Raw genomic sequence first — 15,292 nt, forward strand, 5'->3', positions numbered from 1 at the left:
CAAGTTAATTAACCTGTCTGTGCCTAAGTTTCTTCATCTGTTAAAATGGCCATAATAATCGTATCTAGTTCATTGGGTTGTCAGGACAGGTATACATAAAAGCACTTAGGAGCTGGTCCAGTGTAAGTTCTCCATCGTTATTATTACCCTAAATTGCACAATAGATCTTAATTAGTGATTGTGTAGTGTGTAAGTACATGGACACTATTTAATAGAATGCACAGTCTCCTGATTGTTGTGACATTTGATGTTTGATGCTATTATTAAACCACTGAGTCTAGAATTTACAAAGATGCTCTGGTTCTGATTCCATGTTCTATTTTTACACCTCTGTTTTTACTCCTATATAAAGCATACTATCTGAAAAAGTGAATGTCAGGAACCTGCATTTTTCCCCTACATTCTTATACAAGGTCACTTAACACAATTTTGATAATTACAATTGAGTGTTATTAGTGAGATCAAGGAAATTCTTAGGGTAAATACCTATGCTCAGTTGGAAATTTAGAAATTCATTTAGGTAAAGTAATAACAATAGCTAACACTTAGTTCTTACTGTGATGAGTATTTTACTTTTCTTCTGTCTTTTAGTTCTTATGACAGCCTTTGAGGTGGATAGTTTTATTAACCTCATTTTACAGGTGATGAGACAGGTGTGGTTAAGTTGAGTAATTTGCTGGCTATCTTATTGCCACAAGTCTTGGTGCCCAAGCTGCAATTTGAACGTAGTTATGACTTCAGATTTTGAGCAATAAGTCACACTATCTCTGGATATTGGTAAACCACCCCTTAGTGGTTTCTTTTGTGCTACAGACCTTAGAGAAAAGAGAAGACCATTGTAACTGAGCTCTTAATGTTTTTAAAGATAATTTAGCCCTTCAACCTAAAAATTACACTTTCATTATACATTCCAAAAACATCCTCGAAGCTAAAAGCTGGCTAAAGATTTTAAATATCTGAGAGGAAACCACTGAAATCTATTGATACATAGGAGAGAATGAAGTTATGGTAGATCTCTAGTATCAAAAGCATAGCATATAACTGTCATCACAAACGGTATCTGGACTATGTTCCAGAATTGAGGATTTTTCCATACCAATATATGGAAACAGCATTATATTCAACCTCCTTCTCTTAGATATCAGTTCATTTCATCTTTTTAAATAATGTTTTCAGAGAAATTTGACTTCCATCAGACCCATAAGACACAGTCTTGTATGCCTTTCATTTCCAGATGGAGAGGAGCTAATGCATCATGAGATATGAGGGGAAGAATTTCTCTTTTTTCTTGTCAGCGGAACTACCTACTACCTATCTTTGTAAAATATTTTATGCTTTGCAAAGTACACTCTCATGCATTCCTATTTTAAAGACTGAGAGGAACCCAAGATAATTTATGGTTCACTAATTCAGTCTTTTGTTTAATATTTCAGTCAAGTGATTGTCTACTTTAGTCTGAACATCTTGGAGGTGAGATGAACTGTTATAGAAGGTGGAAAACTCTATGTCCTGAGGTGGCACATTTCATTTTTGGACAGGTCTACTTTCCAATTCATTTTTCTGCGTCTAGAGACAAAATCTCTTTCCCTGCTCTCTGAATCTTAGTCATACATGGCATCCCTTCTGATAGTTGAAGATGGCTCTTACATCCCCTTGAGCCTTGTCTTCTTTTGGGTAAACACCTCTGGTTCCTTTTAGTGGATCTCCTATAACATTGTTCTAAATCATATCACTATTTTGACATCTCTTCTAGACATTTCACTAATCATTGTCCACTTTTCTTAAAATATGATGCCTTCAACTGTAGAAATGATTCCAAGTGTGGTTTGATCTGTGCAAAGAAGTGCAGGCTATGACCTCCCCTGTGGAGAATCCTTTTCTAATACTGAAGTATTACAGAAAAGATTCTTTGAGCTTTTGGGCAGCTGTCCCATTGATTAATATTGGGCCTGCTGTCTTAGACTTATTTGCTGAAAAAAAGAGACAGAGGGAGGGAGGGAGGAAGGAAGGGAGGGAGGGAGGGAGGGAGGGAGGGAGGGAAGAAGAAAGAAGAAAGAAAAACTTTACATTTGTTCATTTTCCTTTGATTTTGTAGTTAAATCTTTTTTTCCCTAATGAATTTGATCTATTAAAGTTGGCTTTGATAAACTTGCTCCAGTGGTTAGTGTCTGTTAATATCCTTTTGAATTTTGATTTTGTAATTCAAGAAACATTGATGGAGCTCCTGTGGGTCAGCCACTAGGTTGGGTCCTGGACATGCAAAGAAAAATAAGGCATGGTCTCTACTGCTGGATTAGCTACTCATTTTAACTTTGTCACCTGAAGATTTGGTAAGAATGTCTTCAGTGTTCTCATCAGTCATTAACAGACTCTGAAAGAAAGGGGAGAGAGAGGGCCAAGTACAGAGCTCTTCACAAGTCTCACTATAGTCCAGTGACACGTGACCAGAGGTATATTTCTCTTTAAATATGCAGAATCTTAGGGTGGAGCTTTTTTCCAGACCATGCACAGGCCACAGTCCTCTTTCCTCTTGACTGAGAAACAGTTATAAATGGAGTGTTATACATATTAATGGTAATAGAAACAGGAAACAAGACTGACTGTTGTGGGCTGCTACCTACTGGACAAGAAGCCTTTAATGAAAATGGCTACTCCAGCGTTACAAATCTAACTTTTTTTGCCCTAGCTACATCAATCTTGCCCATAGGGGATATCATGAGATACTTTGTCAAATGCTTGGAAAAGAACAAGATACATTGTTTTTTCTGCATTAGGAGGCCATATGATGTAGTAGAAAGGGACAGGACTTTGAAGTTAGTTTGAATTTTTGGCTCCTGATTTTTAGCCGTCATGATTTTGGCAGATTATTCTACTGTTTGTAGCTGGCTCTTTATCCATGAAATGGGAGACTCTCACTCATAGGATTTTTATGTGGATTAGAGAGCCATAGTATTTAAACCTCCTGGCACAGTGTTTGTTTAAGGAATGTTTGCTGTTGCTGTTTGATGAATAGATGGTGCTTAATTTGTGTTGGTTTCTTTCATAGTAACCCAGTCAAAAAGGTAGTGGGGTTAATTTGACATGAATTATTTTGAGAATGCATGTGGTCTGAGGGACTGCTACATTTTATATTTTTATGCATACATATGTATTTGTTATCCATTCTACAGTTTTGTGTGGGATTAACATTTATGGAAAGTCACTTCTGTTTTGAAAATTGTGACATTTGCTATGCTTTTGGTGTTTTAGTACTGCTCCCTTTTTGCAGACGTCCTCCTAGGTTACTGATAATTATGAAGTAATGTTGTAGGTGAGCTCTCTGAGAACTCAAGATCCTTTACCTTGCTTACAAAGAAAACTTGATCTTATGTAGAGTCCTCAAAGCTTTCTTATGTGATTTTCTCATTGGTTTGGGGTTATGTTAAACTTGACAGAGACAAGAAAGACAGTTGGAGTGAGGGGCTTACTGCTTTTTCTCTGGAATTAGCTGCTGAACCTAAGCAGTCAAATTCAAGAATTGTTTATTTCATGTCTGTTACATGTCAAACATTGTGCCAACCGGGGAATATAAAGATGAGTAACGTCCGATAAAGATGTTAAAAAAAAAAGAATAGAATTTTTGGTAACTTACCTTTTAATATAAATAAGGAATTCCCTCCTCAGTTCCATTTTCTAACATTTAATATGTAATTAAAATTATAGTACCTTCACCAGTAAAATAAATAAATAAATAAAATAAAGATGAGTAAGGTACTTTAACCAGCTGTTAGCTTTCTTCTTTATTCTTAAATGCTTGTGCCATTTCTATTGTCTTTGGTTTATCTCTCTATATTTGTGCTCCTGGGTGATCACTTCCTTTTCTTTAGCTGAATCCTCTTTTTCCCCTTATTGTAAGATTATGCACTCTAATTTAAATGTCTTCTATCACTTTCAACTAGTCTCCTGTGTAAAAGTAACATTCTTTATAATCAGAACCATAAATCATCTTCCCTTTTAGAATTCTAACTGGAATTCCACCTATCTGCCTCCTGAAGTCTAGGGTGGGTGCCTGTCATTTGATTAGCAAAGCAGTGCTGTAAAGTTGGCTGGGAATACAGATAGTATGCTAACAGTTTGGCAAATGAGGAAACTAAGACTTGGATTAGATTTCTGAGGTCCCACATATAGTAATGGTGTACCGTTTTTTCTTAAGCTAGGTCAACTACTTTTTTTTTCTTCCATACACCTTAACCTCCTGAGCAACACTTGGCATTCAGGTTCTAGCAGTTGGTTTTATACTTGGTGTCACAGTCCCCTGGTCTAGGAATCTTAATTTCCTTATTTGTAAGATTAATGTTTTGAATGTCTGAAGTATCTTCTAAGTAGTTCTTGAAGCCACTTTAGTGTTGATTCAGCCAGTTTGATTACAATATCTTCATAAAATACAGTAGTTGAAATCCTTCCTTTTTCCCTTAGTATTTTTACTAGAGTATGTGGGCTATAGAAGGGTGGATGATTTTTTTTTAAGAAGAGTTTTTCTGAGTTATGGCTTTGAACTCCTAATATATAAATATTCTATATCTGACTGCTGTTTTCTGCTTTGTGTTTTGAGCCGTCCTTAGAAGTGATTTTTTGACTCTCCTTTTCAAAGTATTTACTTGGACTCTAAACTGATTATAATACCTCTTTTTAGAAGCAAAGGACAAGAAATGAAGTATTCAAGCACCCAGCTTGGTTTTCTTTCTTTTCTTTTCTTTTCTTTTTTTTGCGGTACGCGGGCCTCTCACTGTCGTGGCCTCTCCCGTTGCGGAGCACAGGCTCAGGACGCGCAGGCTCAGTGGCCATGGCTCACGGGCCCAGCCGCTCCGCGGCCTGTGGGATCTTCCCGGACCGGGGCACGAACCCATGTCCCCTGCATCGGCAGGCGGACTCTCAACCACTGCGCCAGCAGGGAAGCCCTCTTTCTTTTTTTTTAATTAAAATATATTTGAAGTATAACATTGTATAAACTTAAGGTGTACAATATGTTGATTTGTTACATTTATATATTGTAATGTGATTTTGCCATTGTAGCAATTCATCTTAGTTTTTGTTTTTTTTTTTTTTTTGCGGTATGCGGGCCTCTCACTGTTTTGGGCTCTCCCGTTGTGGAGCACAGGCTCCGGAAGCGCAGGCTCAGCGGCCATGGCTCACGGGCCCAGCCGCTCCAGGGCATGTGGGATCTTCCCAGACCGGGGCACGAACCCGTGTCCCCTGCATCGGCAGGCGGACTCTCAACCACTGCGCCACCAGGGAAGCCCCCATCTTAGTTTTTTGATAGCTAATTTTTATTGCCTTCCTACAGAGGACTAATTTTATGAATTATCTTGCTGAATCTTTTCATGTCCATGTCTTAAGTTGAAAGTAGTTAATAGATACTTTTTTTTCCTGCTCACAGGATCTTAGTTCCCCGACCAGGGATTGAACCCAGGCCACGGCAGGGAAAGCGCCAAGTTTTAACCACTGGACTGCCAGGGAACTCCCAATAGGTACTTTAAATACTTAAGCCTGAAACAATGTTAGTAACTGTAGCAAAAATAATATAACTGTTTAATTATATACACACATATTATTATTATTATTTTTCATACTGCAGGTTCTTACTAGTCATCAATTTTATACACATCAGTGTATACATGTCAATCCCCATCGCCCAATTCAGCACACCACCATCCCCACCCCACTGCCGCTTTCCCCCCTTGGTTTCCACACATCTTTTCTCTACATTGCTGTGTCTCAACTCTCATCCTGCAAACCGGTTCATCTGTACCACTTTTCTAGGTTCCAGATACATGCGTTAATATACGATATTTGTTTTTCTCTTTCTGAGTTACTTCACTCTGTATGACAGTCTGTAGATCCGTCCACGTCTCAACAAATGACTCAATTTCGTTCCTTTTTAGGGCTGAGTAATATTCCATTGTATATATGTGCCACATCTTCTTTATCCATTTGTCTGTTGATGGACACTTAGGTTACTTCCAGGACCTGGCTATTGTAAATAGTGCTGCAATGAACATTGGGGCACATATGTCTTTTTGAATCATGGTTTTCTCATGGTATATGCCCAGTAGTGGGATTGCTGGGTCGTATGGTAGTTCTATTTTTAGTTTTTTAAGGAACCTCCATACTGTTCTCCATAGTGGCTGTATCAATTTACATTCCCACCAACAATGCAAGAGGGTTCCCTTTCTCCACACCCTCTCCAGCATTTGTTGTTTGTAGATTTTCTGATGATGCCCATTCTAAGTGGTATGAGGTGATACCTCATTGTAGTTTTGATTTGCATGTATCTAATAATTAGTGATGTTGAGCAGCTTTTCATGTGCTTCTTGGCCATCTGTACGTCTTCTTTGGAGAAATGTCTATTTAGGTCTTCTGCCCATTTTTGGATTGCGTTGTTTCTTTTTTTTTCTTGCGGTACGCGGGCCTCTCACTGTTGGGGCCCCTCCCGTTGCGGAGCACAGGCTCCGGATGCGCAGGCTCAGCGGCCATGGCTCACGGGCCCAGCCACTCCGCGGCATGTGGGATCCTCCTGGACTGGGGCACGAACCCGTGTCCCCTGCATCGGCAGGTGGACTCTCAACCACTGCGCCACCAGGGAAGCGCTGTTTGTTTCTTTAATATTGAGCTACATGAGCTGTTTATATATTTTGGATATTAATCCTTTGTCCATTGATTCGTTTGCAAATATTTTCTCCCATTCTGAGGGGTGTCTTTTCGTCTTGTTTATGGTTTCCTTTGCTGTGCGAAAGCTTTGAAGTTTCATTAGGTCCCATTTGTTTATTTTTGTATTTATTTCCATTACTCTAGGAGGTGGATCAAAAAAGATCTTGCTGTGGTTTATGTCAAAGACTGTTCTTCCTATGTTTTCCTCGAAGAGTTAAACACACATATTATTAATGAAAGTCTATTGAACTTAGATAAAGACAGGAAAGTATTTGTCCACAATCAGTTACTGTGCTGCATTAGGTATTTTGCTTTGCCAGTGATTAGCAAGAACAAGTGATCTGGCTAACAAAAACAGACAAAAAAAATTGATGAAACAAGTTATGAAAAGACTTTCATTTGGCAAATGTACTTTGTTCTTATTTTATCTCTCCTATAATCTTATTTTTTTAATAGAGATTAAAAAAATATCCACTGTGATTTCAGTTAAGATGTTGGGTAAATAAGCATCAGGTGCAGATGACAGATGTCTGATGAGATTGTTAAGTCTGTGAGTACCCCTAAAGTTTGGAAGATGAAATCATTGGAATTAGAAGAAATAGTGGTGCTGTAACTCCGGGTTTGGAGGAGTAAGGTGGGAAATGTACTATTACTTTGATCCTCATTACTTTGTGCCTACCCTGAGAATATTCTGGGAGATGAGTTGGTGTCCAGGAACACTTAGTGTCCAAGTGGAGGAGTGCCAAGTTAAGAATGTGTGTATGTTCTGGAATAGGCAGCGTTGTGCAATGGAAAAAGCACTGTGGAGTCAGACAGGCTTCCACCCACTGAAGGACCTGACTAAGTTGGCTGACCTTGGGTGAGTCACTGTATTTCCTTAAATCTCAGGTTCACAACTGTAAATAGGGCTAATTACCTACTTCACAGGGTTGTTACAAAGAATAAATGAGAAAGCCAAAGCATGGTGGCACACAGTATGTACTATTTTTTTTTTTCCTTCCCGTATTCCTAGAACCTTTGAATTGACGTTGTTTATGCCACTGTCCCCTGCTCTTTCTAGATGGGGTTCTTCACTGAGATATTGCCAGGGATTTATAAATCCCTTGGGAAAGTGTGGGGAAAAGATTTTATATGTGCATATGAGCAGTTTTCTTGAGAGTGAGTGGGTTCATAGCTTTCATCAGATTCTCAAAGAAGTCTATGATCATGCCTCCCTCCCACTCTTACTACCATGTAACGGAATTAAGAACCTCTGCCCCAGAGTAAGTATTATATAACCATGAATGGTATCTCAGTAGTCTGGCCAAATTAAGTATGCGTCATAGAGGTAGTAGGAAAAAAAGACCAAAACAGATTTCAACCATTTGATCGTTTGCTGCTGTCTTGATGTTACATAAAATCTTGCAGCTTTATTCTCAAATATAATTGTTTTTGTTTTTAAAACAGATGTTTGTTCTTTAAGAAAATATCTATAAAATATTAAAAACTTAGGGTTTATGTAAAATGAGATGATTTGTATTACAGAAGGACTCTTTCCATAGAGTGGGACTTAAGTTTTTTGTTATGAAGGAAGAAAACGATACAGTGGGGACCCTATGGTAATGTGCTTTACTAATGCATCACATATTTGAGTTAAAATAATTTGGTTTATAAGGAAACTTTTAGGAACACATCTTTTATGTAAATTGAGTTATACGAGTCACATTGTGGATATGTTTATCTACGGTAACAACATTTGCAAGTCCGCTGTGGGCAGCACTATGGTTCCTCCTGTCCCCTCTATTAGAGAAGTGTTAGCTCACATCTCAGTCTGGGAGGTACCATAGCATAGTGGTTATGAGTCATGTCTGGAGCCAGACTGCCTTCATTTCAAATCCTACTCTGTCACTTGCTGTGTGACCTTGGACAATATACTTACCATTCCTTTGTCTCTGTTTCCACATCTGTAATATTTGGATAATAATTATATCTAATCACAGAGTGTTACGAGAAGTGAATTAATATGGAAAAGCTTTTAGAACACTGCCCATTTCATTATAAGCACTGTGAAAATGTTAAATAAATAAAAATATGTACTCTAGTTAACAGAAGACTTATACTCATGAAAAGTTAACTTAAAATACAAGGTGGTATATGCTGTATATTACAAGATTAAGTTCCCTAAAGTTCTTCTGCATAGAGAAATTCACTGTGGGTTGTCTGGGTCATATGAGAAAGCTTAAAAATTCAAGGAAGAAGGGTGTAGGTCATGAACTGGTCTTGATAGGTGAGATCCAGATAGAGAAAGAATAGACCCAAATTAGAGAGGAATTTTATCAACAAACAGAATTGGAGGGAATGTATAATATAGACTATATAAGTTTCTGAGTAAGTAGAGAAATACTGGAAGCTTTCTTGGGAAGATAGATGTGGACAAAGGGTGGAGGTCCTTGGATACAAAGATAGGCTTTGAGACTTTTATTTGTAGATTAGGGCTCCCTGACTTTTATAAAGGAGAAGCTTATGAATGATTTTTTAAAAAGTGCATAGCACAGTACTTGGTGGAAGGTAAGCATTCAATAACTGTTAGCTAGTGTTAGCAATAGTAGTGGAAATGACTGCGTAGTGTCTCACTGTATGGATGGACTATATTTGTATATTTTTAAAAAATAGCCTATTGATGGACACTTAGGTTATTGTCTTTTTCTTCTTTCCTTTTTTCTTTTTTTTTAATAATCGTCGCTGTAATGAGCACTCTTTCCATAAAATTGTTTTTATACATCCGTAGTTCCTTAGGAGAGACTTAACAGTGTCTCTGAACTTTCGGGAGAGTGATGGTAAGTTTCAGAGGGACTAGTAGAAAGAAAATGATGGAGCTTTACCAGCTATAATTCACTCCCCTCTGCTGAGAAATCCCCACAAAACTCATGACAAAAAGGCTATTATGGTATTAGCTGCCAGCAGGGATGTAGTTCAAGCATACTTATTAAAAATGATAACTTATTAGAGAGCTCAGCTATGGATATGATAATTTTTTTTAATTTGTTTTTAATCATGGAGGCTTTGGGAAGATAATTTAGCATGTAGACCAGAGAACCAGAGTGTGAGGTGAGACCAAAGGTATTTATATTATGACATAATACGAGACTGGTAGTCATAGAACTCCAGAGGAAATATAAAAGCAAGGCTTGGTAGGTTTTTTTAGAATATGGGATGACAGGGGAGGAAGAATATTCAGTGATGATATTCCTAAGATTCTAAACCTCAGTGACTTGGAGAATATGATCAAAATACTAATGTTGGAATGGAAAGCTGATTTTGGAGGGAAGATCAGTTTAAATATGTTTGAAAGAAGAGAGGGAGGCATTTAAGTTTACTTACCTATTAAATATTAGGATAGGAGTCAGGTTTTGAGTTTCTTTATATAACATTGATATTGAAACAGAACAAATGGTTGAATTCAAATAAGTTATACAGCTAATAAGTGGCAAAGCTAAGATTCAAATCCAAAGTTTTGCTTCAAAGTTTATATTCTTCGCCCTTATGCTATGAGTGGGAAATAGTCCTTTATTCATATTTATTGTCGTAACATGTATTTGGTCTTCTCATATTCCAAGTTATTTCTTTGTCATTGAATTTATTTCATACCCTTTTCTATATAACCTGTGTTTTGTTTTTTTAAAAAAATAAATGTATTTATTCTATTTATTTACTTATTTTTTGGCTGCGTTGGGTCTTCATTGCACGCGGGCTTTCTCTAGTTGCCGTGAGCGGGGGCTACTCTTCGTTGCGGTGCATGGGCTTCTCATTGGGTGGCTTCTCTTGTTGGGGAGCACATGCTTTAGGCACGCGGGCTTCAGTAGTTGTGGCACGTGGGCTTCAGTAGTTGTGGCTCACGGGCTCTAGAGCGCAGGCTCAGTAGCTGTAGCGCACGGGCTTAGTTGCTTCGCGGCATGTGGGATTTTCCTGGACCAGGGCTCGAACCCGTGTCCCCTGCATTAGCAGGCGGATTCTTAACCACTGCGCCACCAGGGAAGGCCCCTAACCTGTGTTTTATTTAATAAAATATCTTGAGTGTAGCTTGGGCTTTGAAGGCAGACATTGCTGGATTTGATCTCAGCTCTGCCATTTGTGTCTCTGTAGATTCCTTAGTTAATCACTAAATCTGGTGGCCTTTTCTTAGTTTTAATTTTCCTTGGTATACATACAGCATAAAGTCCTTCCTGAAATCTAGGTTCCTTCTCCTTCAGTAATAATTCACCATCCTAGCCTTTTATCTGTTTTACTTTCCATCTCTGCACTTTCTTCTATATATATACACTTAAATGTGACTGTCTTTGCATAGCTTTGAAGTTGGCTCTTTGTTCCTTTTTTAAACAGGTCAACTGACTCTGTTTTCTGATTATATTCCCTCTTCAATTACTTGATTCATTTTTCTCTTTTCTATCCTCATGCACTTAGCTCAGGCCCCTTATGTTTTTCTTTCCAACTTTAAAATAGACTCCTGTCTTCCAGGTCTAGTACTGTTCTTTCTTCCTATCGTATTCATTCTCTTAAAATATAGATCTTATATGTCCTCACTGCTTAGAAACCCTTCATTGATTATCCATTGTCAACAGTATTATTTCCTAACACTCCTTTGGATGAGTTAGGTGTTTTTTTAGGGAAAAAGAAGTCAAATGAGTTTGGGAAATGCTTGTATAAATGCAGTTAGTCAGCCTTCCTTTTGGCAGAATTTTAGTGTGCTAATAGGTACTGTGAATGCACAAAGGGGATATAGAGCAATATACAGCAGTCCCCAAATATACCTGACTGTAGTATACATTAAAAAACAAAAAACTTGTCTAGTGTCTTGGAACACGTTTTATTGAGACCCACAAGGTAAAGTCCATAGGCTTAGATATGGAGTCAGGACTTTTTTTTCGATTAATTCAACTTTTGCCTATCTTTGTAGTCTCATCTCTAGCGTCCACCAGACCAACTTGGAGTTTCCCATAGGGTGGGGAGTTGTGTGTTTCAGGCTTCGGTGGCTTCACCCATCTGTCAGGAAAAACCCCCACTACTCCTAAAGGGGAGATCATTACCTTCTTTCTCCTACTACTTCTCCTAAAGGGGAGATCATTACCTTCTTTCTGAAGCCTTCTGTGACTTATCCAAGCAGGCTTTACACTTCCTTCCTCAGCATTTTCCTATAGTATACTTGGCAAGACCGTCCATTTTAACGATTATCACATGGTATTTTAATTCTCTTTATATTTTAGTTTCTGCAGTGGACTATAAGCTCCTTGAAAGCTGGAACCATTTCCTTTCATTTCTGTGACATTAGTACCTAGGGCAATTATTAGATATAGTTTAAATAATTGAATTATAAAATAATTGCAGGAAAATTTCCAATAATAATGGTATTCATACAGTTAACTATCAGTAAACATTTCTTTTATCTCATCTTAGAAGTCTCTTAGACGCTTTCTATAATGAGTAGGTAGGTGGCATCAAATTAAATGCGAAGAAAATGCTGTAATGAGGAAAAACTAAGAAAACATATTTACCCATTTTTTTGTACTTTTCGTAACTTGTATTCATAAAGCAAAATATCTTTTTCTTAGATTAGAGTAAAAATAATGTTCTGTCTTCAGTGGAAATAATGTTTAATCATTAATAAAAACTCAGCGATTACTTTTTCTCCCAGATAACTTATTTCATATTGATATGATTCATTCATCTGTAGCTTTGGAAATAAAAAATGTTATTTTATGTGAAACATTGTTTAATGTATATCTCTCTTTTCTTAGGCATCATTCTTAACAAAGAAGTTAAATATTGGTGGGAAAAGAGTAAATCTTGCTATATGGGTAAGTTAACCTTTTCAACTGTATGAGTGAAGGCCTAGAGTACCTATTCCTGGTTCTCTCATAACTAATTGGCTCAAAATTTTCTGGATTTATTTTAGTTAACTGAAGTTTAGCCAAAAACTTTTTTTTTTTTTTTTTTGCGGTACGTGGGCCTCTCACTGTTGGGGCCTCTCCCGTTGCGGAGCACAGGCTCCGGATGCGCAGGCTCAGCGGCCATGGCTCACGGGCCCAGCCGCTCCACGGCATGTGGGATCTTCCCGGACTGGGGCACAAACCCACATCCCCTGCATCGGCAGGCGGACTCTCAACCACTGCGCCACCAGGGAAGCCCCAAAACCTTTTTTAAATAAACATTTTTTTTCTAAAATCTGGCTAAGAATTTTATCTTGCATACAATTGTATACATGAATAGTTCTATCATAACATTTTAGCTGGAGAAGGGTCAACTCAGAGGGATTCCATGTCAGAGAAGGGGGTGGACAGCCTGCCTGGCCTTTTTTCCCCCATCTCCATATTCTAATCCTCCAAGGGAATGGCCAGTGGAGAGTAGGGCAAGGATAATGCAGTAGTGTACCTGTTGGCAGGTGGTCCTGGTGCATGCTCTTTCTCCTTGTCTCCTCTCTCTGGGGAGAACCTAAATTTAGTGCAAGGCCTGTTCCTGGCTTATAATGCCATTGTGGCCCATTCTGACCCTTTGGCAACTGAAATGGTTTTTTAGTGAGGGTGGGAAGATTGCTGAGGAAGAGGAAGGTTGGGGAGGGGAGAAGTAATCTTTATATAACAGTAAAACATTAAATATTGATTATAACTTGACTTAAAAATTTTATTTGTAACCTGTTTTGTTTCTTTTAACAGTGTTTTGGGGTTATCTATAAATTTATACCCCACTTTCCAATTAAACAAAAGTTCACTGTAGTTACAATAACAGATGTATTTTTTCTTCTGATCTAATAAGAGTTTATTGCTTTATTTAGGATACAGCAGGTCAAGAGAGATTCCATGCATTGGGTCCAATTTACTACAGAGATTCAAATGGAGCTATTTTAGTTTATGATATAACAGATGAAGATTCGTTTCAGAAGGTATTCTGTTTACTTATGGGTAGATGACTTAATAGAACAACACTGATTTTTTCAAGTCTGCATTAACATCTTTTGTGTACTAATGTGATTAGCCTTGGCTTTAAAGGTAAAGTACAGTTTGTGCATAAATGATGACCACTCATTTTTTTTAATGGAGTATTTAATTCATGTTAACAATATGGATATCATTTATTAATAGTTTATTACATGGCTGTCTCAGGTATTAGGAAAGGGAAATAATCTGAAGTAAAGCTTCAGAAAAATATAGAGGCTTTTTTTCTCCCTATTAAAGAAAAATCACATACATTTTTTTGGTTCCATACACACTGGCCACCTGATAACTTGGTATGGATGCATGGGCAGGTTCCATAATTGTGGGGAGGAAAACGAAGAACTAAATCAAGTTTAAGCTCTTTCTTCTCACTAAATTTCCTGGAGGATATAATATAAATTTTAAAAGGACAATCTAGGTAGTGTTCATTTTAAAGCTCCTCCATTTTTTTTAACCCCTCTTTAAACATTCACCAAAAATAAAGAATTTTTATAGTTGTTTGGGACCAAAAATGAGTGACCATTAAACTTACCTCTGAATTCTCATCACAATTAGGATTGTGACTAGTTACTTATTTGACCTTTTCTTTGAAAGCCCTTCTTGGAATAACTTTGTCAAGGATGTTTAACTAAAGGGGGTAATTTCCAAGGTAGAGACTTTTCTTGCCTTGAGTTACAGGTTTGTACTTGTTGAAATTACTTGCCTTTTTAGTTTTTTATTTTTATTTTATTGCCTAGTATTTAACTGATGAAGCAGATGTACAAGTTAGCCCTTGGATTATTAATGCCATGTGGAAAAACTTAGTCCAAGGAGTAGAAAAATGAAGCAATAGGTAGCTTTCAGATTTAATGACATTTAAAAAAGATGTATATGTGGGGTGCTGTTTGTTATCCCTCCCTGCCTTTTTGGCATAAAAAGAAATGATTTAAGTATTTTATTGCTTAAAAGAAGGTGGAGTCTATTAGGTTGAAAAGTAACTAGTTGTCTCTGGCTGTATAACAAAACCCCCAAAATTTGGTGACTTAAAACAATGAAATATTATTTCTCGTGGTGTTTTAAGGGTTGACTGGGCAAGTCCTCTGCTCCATGTGGTGTCAGTGGAGTCAGTCATGCAGCTGCATTGAACTGGGGGTTTGGCTGGGTGGGAACCTGGATCCAAGAGGGCCTGGTTTTCCTCCACATGGCCTCTCACTCCATTTGGTGTCTCATTCTCCAGTACTCTCTCCACATGCTCTCATTATTCCATATTCCAGCCAAAGCTTCTTATGTGACAGCTGGATCCCAAGAGTGTAGCTGCCTGACCTTCCTAAGGCTTTAGTCTGGAATTGGCATGGCATTAGTTCTGCCACATTCTCTTGGTCAAAGCAAGTTACAAGGCTAGCCCAGAGTCAAAGAGAGAGGAAATACTCTTGGCAAAGAATTGGTGACCATCTTTAACTCATTACAGAGTGTATGGGGGTAATGAATAGGATGCCTGTGGAGGGGGATCTGATTGCAGATGAATAACAAATTTTTTAAAAATTGGTTAGATTTAGTAGGTCTTGATACTATATGTACAGGGAGTAGGGTAATAACATAATTGGATTCTGGCATGTTTCCTTTGAAGTGATGAGGATGTACATTTTATACCAGTACTGTCA

At 37.8% G+C, this 15,292-nt stretch overlaps 1 protein-coding gene across 1 annotated transcript in view; it reads left to right on the forward strand.

The window, feature by feature from the left end:
• RAB21 (RAB21, member RAS oncogene family) overlaps positions 1 to 15,292 on the forward strand; it is a 29,448-nt gene that overhangs the window by 1,374 nt on the left and 12,782 nt on the right. Inside the window, exons 2-3 of the mRNA XM_060025250.1 lie at positions 12,459 to 12,518; positions 13,493 to 13,600. Coding sequence (XP_059881233.1) covers positions 12,459 to 12,518; positions 13,493 to 13,600 — 168 coding nt within the window. The remainder of the gene's footprint in view (positions 1 to 12,458; positions 12,519 to 13,492; positions 13,601 to 15,292) is intronic.

The sequence above is a fragment of the Delphinus delphis genome, chromosome 11 (assembly GCF_949987515.2).
Source record: "Delphinus delphis chromosome 11, mDelDel1.2, whole genome shotgun sequence".
Taxonomy (NCBI): domain Eukaryota; kingdom Metazoa; phylum Chordata; class Mammalia; order Artiodactyla; family Delphinidae; genus Delphinus; species Delphinus delphis.